General features: G+C 36.4%; 1 protein-coding gene across 1 annotated transcript in view; it reads left to right on the top strand.

The window, feature by feature from the left end:
- The window catches only part of ANO2 (anoctamin 2), a 179,234-nt gene that overhangs the window by 130,057 nt on the left and 35,182 nt on the right, over positions 1–13,995 (top strand). The window contains exons 16-19 of the mRNA XM_072335289.1: positions 1,846–2,047; positions 4,006–4,117; positions 5,445–5,502; positions 6,338–6,438. Of these exons, the coding sequence (XP_072191390.1) occupies positions 1,846–2,047; positions 4,006–4,117; positions 5,445–5,502; positions 6,338–6,438 (473 nt within the window). The remainder of the gene's footprint in view (positions 1–1,845; positions 2,048–4,005; positions 4,118–5,444; positions 5,503–6,337; positions 6,439–13,995) is intronic.

Here is a 13,995-nt window from a genome sequence, read left to right as displayed (position 1 = left end):
AATGTAATAAAAACATTAGTAGCTGCTGCAAAGGTGATCTGGCATCACCTTTCTTTCTGTTACTTGTGCTTGACTCAGTCAGGAGAAAATCAATTATTGTAATGGCAGAAGATTTCAGTCTGCTCTTTCTTGTGAGCCCTAATGCCCTATTCCTGCTCACATGGCATAATACGTGATCTGGAATAGTTCCACTGGAGAACTGTTTGGACATTAAAATGTTATCGTGCTTGGAGGAAGGTATCAGTTTAGCCCAGAAAGTGTTGTGCCAGGATAATATCTCATCCCCTAATAATGTTCTCTTTAAATCTTTTGTTCGGGTTTAAGATTCTGGCATTTGTCTTCCATCAGCTGAAATTTCCACTTTCTCTGTTTAATGATGACTAATCTTATGATGACTCTTCTTCCTGAACTGTAAAGCTATTATTTTTAAGTGGGTGCTTGTGATGGAGGTAGAACCTCCACAGACAACCAATTACTCATTGGCTCCAGAATGATGCATGCAAACTGGCTTTGCTTGTCCATCAAAAAAGTAAAAATGTCTAAGAAATAAAGAAATCCACCTGGAAAAGAGGAAGAAAAAAGAATACTTGGAAGATGATGAAGGGGAAGGAGACTGTGATCCTAAATAAGAAAAATAAAAGCTTCAAGTGACTCTAGAGATGCAAGATGAATTAGATTACTACAGTGTAGTTCTGTTTTATTTTCTCCTGTTATCGAGGATAATCTTTCTGTGTTGCAATTGGTAGTGGGCAAGTCCAATGTCCAAGTTAGATACTAGTTCTGATCTTTGTGTTCCTGAACCACTTCTGTCATAATAAGAGCTGTGCATATTGTGTTTTTGCATGCTTGGCAGAAAAATCAAATGAACAACAACAAAGACAACATAATGAAAACTAAAAAAAAAAGGAAAGAAAGGAGACTTTCATTCAGAATATTGTGTATTGAGATTCTTTAGACTAAGATTTGAATGAAAATTATTGTCAGGAAGCGAAAAGTGCAAGTCATCTGCATTCAATTTAACATTAATTCCTTTAAAGAGATAAAATATGACTTATTATTATTTTTTACATTTTATTACAGTTTTCTCAGAAATATTGTTTGTGAATTCTGTCTGATATCTACTGGATTTTTTCCAGTTCATAATGAATGCTATCAGACAAAATTTGCCTAGCTTTTCTTTGCAAACTGTAAAAACTAGCTGTTCTGGTTATTTTGATCTAGTACCATTCATTAGACAATCTTCCTCTGTATGTAGAGAATCACTGAATCATAGAATTGCTCAGGTTGATCATCAAGTCCAATCGCAAGCTAACCATACTACCCTAACAGCCCTCTGCTAAATCATGTCACTGAGCACCACATCCAAATGGTTTTTAGACACATCCAGGGATGGTGACTCAACCACCTCCCTGGGAGCCTATTCCAGTGCAATTCAGATTCAATAAAGTTTTACTGAGTCAAAATTAATAGTTAAATTTTGCTAATTTTCCTGTATTCCAAAACATCAGAACCTATTGCCAGATTTGTTAATACCTGCATTTGAACCTGAACCATCTGAGTTTCACCAGAACTGAATGGATAATTTCTAGAGCTTTCAACTCAGAGGAAATGCACTTTTTAAAGGAATCGTTGTGTTATCTCACAATTCTGCATCCATCTTCTTTATTATGTCCCTGTTAGTTTTGAATTCTCAAATTTTAGCTTAATTATCCCATTATTATTGTATTGCTTGAAGAAATAACCACAGAGTTCCAAGTCATAGCACAAAGTGAACATTTAATTCAGTGCTTCTGCTTAAAAGCCAATATCGTAATTAAACTAACCTATATGTATATTTCTTTGCAGATTACACTGACATTTTCTGCAGTATTTGGTGTGATCGTGTACCGCATTACTACATCAGCAGCTTTGTCATTCAGCACAAATGAGACAACCAGGTCAAATGTTCGAGTGACTGTGACTGCAACTGCTGTCATCATTAATCTCGTTGTGATACTTATACTTGATGAAATTTATGGAGCTGTTGCCAAATGGCTGACAGAAATTGGTAAAGCTAACTCACCACATTCCTCATTAGTACATTACACATGTTGGCATGAGAGTATTCAAGGAGGTTCTAATAGGAATGTTTCTCATGGAAGAGTGTCAGTGGCCTATGGGGCAAGATGCTCAGACATGCCTTTGTAAACTGGGGGTTTGAGCCACAACTTGCAGTATATATATATATATATATATATATATATATATATAAATAAAATTTGTTAATGGTGGTAAGTGTTTACATTATGAGATTTCACTGTTCTGGTACAGAGCAAGACATGCATATTTTTCTTTTTACAATGGAGTTAATATAAAAGCTGAGGAGCTTGCTTGCTGGGTAAGAGGAACAGCTCTTGACAAAATAGGGTTCTATTCCAACATCAAACACTCTCAGTGTTTTGGGTGAAAAATTAAGTACATCAGTTAGCACAAGAATAGTTCCACCAATACTGATTGCATTCTTCATAGGATCAAAGTAATGCATCTGCTTCTATACACAGCAAAGCAAGGTAATGATACCCCTTTTTTCCAGATCACAACAGCAGAAGTGCAGATTATATCCTGGTATTGAAAAGATGAACATGTCACCTTCAGTAATCACATAATGACAGACTTGATTTAGAACTCATTATCTCACTCTGAATTTCACCAAGATTAAAGAAGGATCAGTCAAACAGAGACAAATTTAAAGCTTCTTGTGTTTGTGTCTTACAAAGGCAGCAATGTATTTGTTGAACTAAGACCCACACCAGATTTCTGTGCTCACTCTCCACTTCTCCACCTGGAATGTTTCAGATACTTTTTTTTTTTTTTTTTTTTTTTTTTTTTTTTTGCGTGTGTGTGTGTGTGTGTGCATGTGTGTGTAACATGCTGCATAAACAACCATTTATTATGAGTTTATTGGGTTTATTTGGAGAGTTTTCTCTCTTTCTAATGTATCTATTCCAGCTGAACCGATTTATTGCATAATGGACTCTTCTAACTATTGGGTGAATTCTGTGCATACTTCTGTTGGTATTAGCATAGTAGGGAGTAGGGAGGGAGTGAGGAGCTGAATGAGTCTCTGGAACCATATATGGTGAGCAAATTTTTGTCCAGTGTCTGATTTCAAATTTGTGGGAGTTCTGCACAAGGCAAAAACCAAAGTTTCTCTCCCTCAGTATAAGAACTGCTGTGCTGTTACTGGATGTTCCTGTTGCTCAGAGCTGTTCTATGGATCTGTCCGGCATATGGGGCCATCTACAGTTTTTTTCAAATTGTTTGAAGATTTGGGTTTTCTATACAAATATATAAGTATTATCATCAGAGTACATGTTGTTTTTATGAGAATTGTATCTTTATCATCTTTTTATCATCTTTATCATTTTCTCCTCCCTCCCTCCCCTCATTCCTTCCTCCATTTTATTGCTATTTATTACCAATATACACTTTATATTAATAAAATATATTTATTACTATTATATATATTTAATCATAAATGTCAGAGTACTTGGAGATTTGAGCTAAGATTTTACAGACATGGCTTGAAGCAGAGGAAGCTGGTGTGATCTGCCTCGTTTTATCAGCAGCACAGTGAAAAAGATGAGAATAGAGATGAGGTATTGTCAGATTCAGGCAAGCTATCAGGATTTGTTGGTCCTTTATACTACCATACTGCATAGACAACCATAAGCAACTTGAAATCTAGTTCATTTCTGTTGTCATTATTAATGTTTCTACCGAAGTGTCTTGAATTTCCATCTAGAAGTTTGGAAAGAGACTATGAAAATTCAGAGTCAGATGGTGAAGGAGCTAATGTGCTTCGATAGAAATTAAAAGTATGAAATAAAAAACAGTATGAACCTGAAGTTTGTAGTTTAATATCATATTTGGGGGATATAATGGATGTTTACATATTTACTAATTGATTTCTCTGTTTTTGTTTGTTTGTTTGTTTTGTTTTTGTTTTTTAATAAACTTCTCCAGAGGTACCAAAAACAGAGAAAACTTTTGAGGAGAGACTGATTTTGAAGGCATTCCTTTTGAAGTTTGTGAATTCATATGCACCAATTTTTTACGTTGCCTTTTTTAAAGGAAGGTGGGACAAATCTTTTATGTATTTATGTATGTCTTTTATGTATTTACATAAAGATAGATGGATAGAAATATATGCATATAGATATGAACAGAGATATGGATCTGTGTTCAGAAATACAGGCAAAAAGCTGTCTAATTCTGATTTGGGCCACCTTTATCAGTTATGACAAAAATTGTCTAACTCTTGAATGAGGGGGCCTGACATTGAATGCTGCTTTGAGTGCTGTTCTTTCTCTCTTCAGAGTAGAGCATTATTCTGAAATTCAATTTTCTTAGTTTTCTTACTAAAAATAATCCACAGCTTAGAAACTAAATTCTTTCAGTGTAAAAATGAAGGTCCACAGATGAATACTAATTCTCACATGTGTTCACTTTTCAGCTTTTAGTAATTTTTTCTTGAAGCACTACTTTCCAGTTTGGTTTAAAACTGTGGAACTATTTTCCCTATCACTTTCTTCACATTTTGCACTATTTACCCAAGTTAAATTACAACACATTTACTCAATTGGAAGTTGAATATTTTGGCAAACAAACTGATCAACCAAAAAACTAATTCAGCTGTTCTGCTAAATAAAGTGTTACTTCCTATGGGTCCAGGATCATTGTCCTTTGGGACCCAATTATCCACAGCATTTCACATGGTTTTGAATGGAAAACTTAAAATAACTGTTTGCTAAAACTTCAGAAAAAATATTTAAAGCATCTTCTGAATTCTGCTTCATATCAGTTTACGTTCCTTTTGGGGGCTGTAAAGTTAGCTAATCTTTGTTGTTCACTAATCCTATGCAGTGTCATTGATTTGAGAATCAATGATAAAAATTACCAGGTGTAACTATTATAAGACATTAATGAAAAATATCTCTGACTTCTTTATTTTCTAACCATTTTTTGGTGTCATATGATCATAATAAAGTTGATTTCACTATTTCTCTCAATTTAGTGAGAAGAACATCGACCCAATTTAGTCAGGAAAACCTTAATTATGCATAGCTGTGTAATTATGCCCTCAATTCAGGGCATTACTGAGATGCCAAGAGCATGGATTTAGACTACATGTTGCCAGTTTTGTCTGTGATCACTTATCAGGAGAGAGATTTTTGCTCTTAGCACAGAAAAGTATTTTAATAAAATTATTTTGTCAATACGTAGTGTGAAAGTGTATAGGCATAATATTTAAAAAAATAATAATAATAAATTGAAGTTTTCAGTCTTTTATATTTCATTAGTTGAAGCATCTAGTTCTGCAGTGTTTAAACTAGTATGAAAGAAGAATTATGTTGCTGAAGTTAACCTTTTATTTCTTCATCTTATATTGTGATTACTTTCAGATTTGTTGGCCGTCCTGGTCATTATGTATATGTGTTTGAAGGTTACCGAATGGAAGAAGTAAGTACACAAGAACCTGAAAAAAGAAATCATTGAAACGGTTACATGTATGGTTTTTCAGTGGAATCTAGACAATGAGGGAAAAATAGAATATTAAGAACCAGTTTACCAGTTTGTTAAAACTTCAACATAAATGAATATACTCCCAATTTTCTCTCTGGCAATTGTATGTTCTGCTTGCAATTTTGACAGTCCTTCTTAGATGAAGCTTTACAATTTCTCTGTTTTACAAACAGCCACTAAGATACAAATGTTACATGATTTGATGAAAACCCTTTGGAAGCTTGTGGTAGAACTGAAGTACTAGCCTGGGCTCTTATTCTATAAATTACTAGAAACCTAGTGATTTTAATAGCCTAAAACTGTGGCCATTTTGTGCAAATCCATGAACCTTTTTTCCCCAGCATTCCTTTAAAACTGCTGTGAGTATCCTCTCAAAAAACAACAGACTTACCCAAGGTTTTATTGCAGAGTTTATGTATAAGCCTTTGAAGGATTGAAAATTTTCTCTTCCCTTGGGTGACATCAGGTTGGAAGAGTATTGGCAATACTGCATTATGGTTATTACATTGATTATACAGTAGATATTTGAAAAGCAAATATGTAGCCCAGGGGCACAATTAACTGTTTCACTGCTTTCTATATTTTCTGTAATGTGGTTTTATGAGTAGAGTTAAAATACCTTGTTAAGGATGGAACTGCATTGATGAATGAGTTCTGCACTTCGGCATAAATTTGTGCAGGTTTGGAGAGGCTCATATGGACTCTTCTAAGTGGATACTTTTAAATTAATTATCTTATTTCCTTCACACTCTACATTTTTGTTTAATTACAGTGTGCCCCAGGAGGCTGTTTGATGGAACTCTGTATTCAGCTGAGCATCATTATGCTTGGAAAACAATTGATTCAAAACAATCTGTTTGAAATTGGAATCCCGTATGTATCCCAGCCTTATCTGTTGCCACATTTTATTCCTATGACACAGTAAATTACAGGCTTGATCTTTATTCAGCTGAATGGGTGTTTTATCACTGACTTCAGTGGGTTCTAATTGAATGTGCTGATAAATCATATTTTTGATTGTGATGGAATGGCTGTATTTTATGTTGACTGATTGGCTATATCTGCAGTAAATGTCTGGAAAAAAAAATGATTGAGTATGTGAAATAATTGATCTAAATTAATATTAGAAACCTGGAAAAACAGGGAAGGCATGATAGATCACTAGGGAGTTCTTAGAAAAGATTTGAGGGTAGCAGCACTGAATACAAATTAGTATAAGGTAGAGGAAAAATGGTCTGGAGAAAAGCAATAGTTCCTGAAAGGTATTAAAATATATTACTTGATCTATGACTGTTTTAAAAGTTTACATATGAAGTTCATACATTTCTAATTTGCCTCTATATTCCTGTGAATGACAGAGGAGGTAGAGAATAGGGGAGATGATTCTGTGCTGTTTAGCAGTTGACTGACACAGGGTGCTCCCTGCAGAGTATCCAGTGCTCCAAACACAATGAGAAATCTCTTTGTGTGTTTACAGTGACAAGGGGATCTTAAGGTAGGAAAATTTACTGAGAATGTCCTGCTCCTGCCTCTTAAGAGGTTTTGTTTCTGTAAAGTGAATCATCCCTATTGGTGGCAGTGCTCTGTGAATTGCATTAGGTGAAAAGTCTGGCTTAGGCACATGTCTCACCCCCACTGAAGTTAGAATATTTTCACTACTTTATGTAACTTTTGAATCACACCACTATTGAAGGCCTTGATGACACTAACAATAAACCAAAATGAGTGATACTTAGAAGATTATGAACTATTTAAAAAATGAGGGGTAATCCCCTTTCCTGGCAAGATATTTTAACAGTAATTTAAATATAGAGAAAAACTTCCCAAACAAATCAAATATGGATTGTGGATGGTTTAATTATTCTTGCATCACAGTTCACAAGGGAGGCCTGTTTTCTGTCTACATCTCATTGAGTTTGTAGTTTATTTTGAGAAAAGTGTGGCAAGTTGTTTGCAAAATATCTGACATGTTGAAGGCTTAAAACTTTCTCAGTGTAAATCTGGTGTAATGTTTTTTTTTCCCTATCTTCCCAAGACATACTATGACTGGACTTTTCTAATGACTTTTCTGTTAGCAGATATAACAGACATGTAGATTAACACAAACCACTCTCTAGCCTATGGTTTTCTTGCATGCTCTCCCATTGTATTCTTTTTTTTTTTTTTTTTTTTTTTTTCTGCTCAGCTACCTCTTCTGGTTGATCATGAGCTTCCTGTCTAACCTCATCTTCCATGTTAGAGAATTCTTAATCTACCATTAAGGGTTTTCTGTTTTTGTTTTCTTCCCAAGGTATCACTGTCATAACTGGGTTCTTTTTCTATTTCCCAGTGTCTACTTTCACTCAGATAACACTGATAAGCACTGTAACAAATTGTCCTGTAGCAGAAAGATGGATCACTCTTTCTATCTCCAGTTTTAGAAGCTGTGATTTTTATCCCTTACTTATTGTCTGTTTGGAAGTGACTGAGAGACACTTTAAATAAGATTAATTCTTCCTTTGCCTCCCTGCATTTTCACTGAGGTCAGAGTGTAAGTGCTGCAATCAGCCTTACTCATATGGAGAGGTGGAAGGGATATCATAAATGGTGATTTATTCTTCACAATCTGGAACTGTCCTCTAGGTGTCTATAACATAGAATTACCTCTCTGCTAAATTATATAATGACCCAGATGAAAAAGGCTTTCTTTTTTATCAAAATCTGAAGATTTCTGGAGCTATTTCCAAAAAATCTTCATATTTTACTGGTCATAAAACCCAGCACAGTTTAATTGGTTTGTGGAACATCACAAAGCCTTACTCCCATTTTCTACTTCTTTCACTAGGAAAAAAACAAAACAAAACAAACAAACAAAAAACAGCAACAACAACAAAAAAAAACACAACAAAAACACAAGTAGGCAGACTATAGACTGAGTTAATTAGCAGTAGCCATCTGTTATATCTCTAGCACATCAAATGGTCAAGCAGCAGTTTGAAGCCATCATTTGAAGTGTTCCTTATGGCTTATCGGTGCTGACTGAAAAGCTATGGAATTAAACTTCAGATAGCAGTTCTGCATTGCTCAGGGTTGCTGGAATACATACTTCCCCTTTCTTGTTATGTTTATGGAGAAATTACCCCATAGCTATGAAAGATGTGACTTGCTGGTATTCTAAACCTTTCTGCAATTTCTCTTCCCATTTCTGCTCTGAAGAATACCAAAACAGCTAGATTAACATAACAGTGTTAGAATTACTGGGGCTGGAATTCGGAACTCAGATTTGTCACATATCATAATTCTTTTTCTGTTTCCATGGAAGTTGACCAGAAAAGGCTGCAGGTCTGAAAAGCTTTAACCTAAAGTACTTTTCTTTTGTTCTGAATTTCTGAAGTTGATGAGGGGGGAAAAAAAAACAAAACAAACAAACTAATAAAAAAACCTTCAACAAAACACAAGATAAAATAAAATAACATACAAAATAATGTATTTTATTATTCTCTGTCCTTGACCTTGATGATATATTCTCTAGGTGAAATCCTGACCTTATTGAAGTCAATCACAAAATTCCCATTTAATTCAATGAAACAGCAGTTTTGGACTTTTATTCTATGTTAGTCTCTGTCATTTATTTCAGAAAGCTGTTAACTGTGCTGGATGAGAATGCCAAGAGATAATGAAATCAATTTAAAGCCACACCATAGCTGCCACATTCTATGCTGCACTTCATAAAACGTTATCCCGTTATTCTTAATTAATGGGGTAGCTGGAACTCCCACAGAACTCAGAAGGTTTTAGTGGACTAGCAAAGAATGACTTAATTTTGTAGATGAGGATGTGAAATTTAAGAACTTCAATTCTCTCCTTGCTTTCTTCTTGTACCCTCTTCCCATTAATATGAGAAGTTCTTTCATTATGCAAACATAATGCAGGAATATGACTGAAGAAAAGATCAAACTTTCAGTGCTCTTTCCCCAAAGCAGTTAACAGGAAAATCTGAGTCACTGAACTTTCTTCCTCTTCCCTAAATATAGGTGTTCCAGGTACTTAATTCCTATCTAGTTTTCTCCCTCCAAAGTTTACTATCTTTCTACAAAAGAAAAAGTATTAACAGAAAGAATAACCTTAAAACCATCTGATAGAAATAGACATTCATCTGCGGTATCTGGATTCTGGGGATTTTCTGTCTTTTCTTGCATTCGAGTTCATGTGGATTCCTCATCTGCACCTCTTCTCCATAAGGTATCATCACACAGTGCTTGAATTTAGGTTCTAGGTGACTGTCACAGGTGATCTTCACAGTGCCCGAGAGCATTTACTGAGTAAGTATCTTGAAAAATAGACAAGTTCATATTCAGTTCCCATCTTCCCAGAAACTTCTGGAGGACATACACTATGGGTACTTTTTTTTTTTTTTATTATTTTTTTTTTTTAAAGGCATTGTGGCATTGTGTAAGTGAGCCATGTGCTTGTAGCTCAGTTAGGAGCATGTGAGGCTCTTCATGAATTGACTGTTTTCCTGTAGTGATTTTATGTGCTCTACAAAAACTGATTACCTTGCATAATGGAATGCTTATTTATTACAAGCAGTATCATCCAAACTCCAGGAAGAGAACAATCCAATTCCAACGTGGTGTTAGAAAATGGCATTCCTTTATTCCTTACAATACATACCAGCTGACTTATAGAATCATAGAATCACAAGGTTGGAAAGGACCTCTGTACAGTTGTAATTGTACAATTGTAAAGTTGACAGATAACTGGAGGTTATGCAGAAAAGAAGATAAACAACAAATGCTCAGCAACACTGAGGCTTGCAGTAAGGATAGCTGCTTGCTGATGCCAAGGCTCACTGCAAAACTCCATGCAGGAGCAATCTCCAGAAAGAGATCCTGCCTTAATGGTGGTCAGCCCTTAAAGGAGATCTAGAAGAGGTGGAGCCAAGCTCCACTCCTCCTGGGAGCACAGCTGAATTACCTTCACCTGTGCTCCTGCAGCTGACCCGTCGCTTGCCTCAGATGGTTAATCAGAGGTTCAGGCTGTGATCAGCAGTTTCCCATACAACCTCCAAGAACATCTAGTCCAACTGTCCTCCCATTATCACTGATACCACAAGCTACTAAACCGTATCTTGTAGCTCCTCATCTAGCCACCTCTTGAACACTGCCAGGGACAGCAACTCCACCACCTCCACCATCTCCCTGGACAGCCCATTCCAGTGCCTGACAATCTTTGAGAGAATTTTTTTTCCTTATGTCTAATCTAAACCTCTTCTGGTGCAACTTGTGGTCATTTCCTCACATCCTGTTCATTGCCTGGGAGAAGAAGTCAAGCCCCTCCTCATCACAACTTCCCTTCAGGAAGCTGTACAGGAACAGGAACAATCCCAGTTCCCTCAGCTACTCCTCATAAGATTTGTGTTCCAGACCCCTTACCAGTTTCGTTGCCCTTCTCTGGGCATGTTCCAGAGCCTCGATGTCTTTTTTGCAGTGAGGGGCCCAAAACTGAACATAGTACTTGATGTGCGGCCTCACCAGAGCTGAGTACAGGGGGATGACTACCTCTCTGCTCCTTCTGGCCACCCTATTTCTAATGCAGTCCAGGATGCCATTGGCCCTCTTAGCCACCAGGGCACACTGTTGGCTCATGTTCAGTCGAGCATCAACCAAGACCACTAGGTCCCTTTCTTTTTCACTTGACAAGCAATCCCACCCTCTCAGAGTTCAGGTTCTGCATCTGAACAGTGAGGACATTCACATGCAGTACATTGGCATACATATTCATTCTTTTTCAAGGACTCATAGATATGTGCTAATATCCCTTTGGACATGCTCAGCGGTATCTAGGGTGGTTGAGTGCTCACCTACTTCTTCCTGTTTTTTCACCATCACTGTTTGACCCACTTCCATCCAGTTTTACCTAGTTTGAAGATTTCCACTGCTTATTAGGCCATAGTAAGCCACTTTCAAAAAAAAAAAAAACAAACATTGTATGTGGAACGTGAGGAAAATGTCCTTGCATGTTTTGAGGTGAAAGATTAAAGTATTCTATTATGTTCCCAGTGCAAATTTTTTTAGGGAAAAAAGACTATTCACCCACTAAAGCTGAAATGGAAAGGTTTTAAACTATCACGTATGGATTTGTTTTGTTAAACTAATATGTTGGTTCTGAAACTAATCCCATTTGCTAAACAAATCAACCTATATCAATCCTTCATTTTCTTTTAAAGGATATCTTTCATGATTTATATCTTAATTTCATATTTAGAGATACATTTCCCACATTGAATCATGCAACAAGCAAGAATATATACAGTGATTACACACTATATCCCCAAGAGTAACTTCTTCAACCAGTCCAGTTTGGGAAGCCAGGAAGTCATTTTGGTTAAAATGTCAGTTAAAATCTAGCTTATATAATCCTGGTTTACTTTATGAAGTATTTCAATTTTGTGTCATATCTAATATAATTCTTCCACTCTGATATACATAAACATAACAACTAACATTTACTACTATGCAAACTCCTCCTTGTGCAGCTAACAACATATGTAAAGCCATTCTATTTTGCAGTACTACCCTGGCTAAGCTTTGGACTTCTTAAGGGCAGTAATAGCATCTAATGCTTCATTTTTTACGTGTTCCATGACGGCTGAGATGTTGTTTCAGCCTTTTCCAATTCAGCAGCTCCTAAAGAGGGAATTAACCACCTAATGAATGAGTGAAAACTACTAACGGATTGAAAACTTCTCTCTTAATCTTTGAAAGTATTCAGTCCTGTGTTATTGCAGTTAACAGATCTGTCACTATCACCTTTGGCATTACTGTTCCTAGGGACCTGTTTTGGTCCATCCTTGTAATACCTTTGTGTGGGAACTGGTGAATTGTGGCCTGTACCTCTGATTGACCACCTGAGGCACACAATGAATCAGCTGTGGGAGCACAGGTGAAGGCAACGCAGCTGTGTGACCAAAAAGGGTGGAGCCAGGCTCCACCTCTCCTAGACCCCATTTAAAGGATGACTGCCACTAGGAAGGGATCACTTTTTGGATATCACTCTTCTTGGAGTTTTTCCCTGTGAGTCTACACAGGTGAGCATTTTTAATTTATTTTCAATTATCTCCTTCTAACCATACCACTCTATTTTTGTTGATTACACAACCTTCCAAGCTCAGTCTGCACATTCTCTGCCCTTTTTCTTTAGTTGATACCCGTTATTTGTGCCTGCTTTTCAAAAATGCTTATCTGTCATTTGTACTATTCATTTACAATGTGTTTATTTTTCTACTGAAGCAAAGAATTCTCTATTTGATTAGTCCCTTCATCTGTCAGACAGTATTCATAGATTTATTTGATTCAGTTTTTCTGTCTTTCAACTAGACTGCGGCCAATACAGGGTACATAACTCATTCTATTCTAGTGATATTTTCTAGGTTTTGAACAATTACAAAATGTGAACCTCTACCTGATTTTATCCTTTTTGGTACTCCAAATCTAGGTATTACTTCTTTTAGCAAGGCTTTTAATACTTCCCTTGATTTGTCAGCATGACAGGGATAAGCCTCTGGCTATCCTAAGTATCAACCAATACCACAAAGCACCTGTAACTAGCTTGAGTGGAAGTTCAGAGAAGTCTACCTGCCCATAGTTTCCTGGGCTGTCCCCTCTCCTTGTAACTCTAGAAGGTAGTCTCTTTGCAGTGTGTTATATTTCAGGTATTCTTCAGTCTTGCTCACCATGCTTTTCACAGTTCTTTCCATCTGCAAGCTTAAAACTTGAGTCTAGATTTGAGTTAAATTGTTGATGATGGCATCTAATTTCCAGTGTATGTCCCAGTAATTTTATTCTGGTAGAACTATTTCTTGGCTGTTTGAAGCTACCCACCATCCTGTTTCATTTTTCTTAGCTTTAAGCAAGGAAGCCAATCCAGACACTGACACTTTTCCCTTTTGTCTAGTACTCTTGAGGCCATGAGTTCTACTTTCTCTGCTGAGGTGGTAGTGCCAGAGTTCCAGCTTGTTACTTCATCTCTGGTTGTTAGAGCATACCCAGCCTTTTTAAGCCATCTCACAGAAAAGTGATACCATCCACAAACATTTTCATATCTCTAATTTCATATCCTGTTGTTCCACCAGGATCAATGGATCACTTGGTACTTCATGATCCTGCTCAGAGATAACCAATAACTTCCCTTTTTATTGATTCAATACTGCTGTAACCACATGGGGGATATATGAAGTCATTTTATTTCCCAAAGTCAACTTTCTGTTTTTCTGTTGTCCTGTGTAAGCAAGATCGTAGTTTCAACAGCTTTTAAGCTGGGGCTTTCCAACTTGAGATCTCTGAAAGACTACCACATTCTAGAGTCCACACCAGGCTTTCTGCTTTTCCTTTTAAGACTTCATACAACAGTTAACAAGCTAAAATATTCTACTAAAGACTCTAGTCTCTA

Source organism: Excalfactoria chinensis, chromosome 1 (assembly GCF_039878825.1).
Source record: "Excalfactoria chinensis isolate bCotChi1 chromosome 1, bCotChi1.hap2, whole genome shotgun sequence".
NCBI lineage: Eukaryota > Metazoa > Chordata > Aves > Galliformes > Phasianidae > Excalfactoria > Excalfactoria chinensis.
The sequence above is the reverse complement of the archived record's forward strand: the minus strand, read 5'-3'. Positions and strand labels throughout refer to the sequence as shown.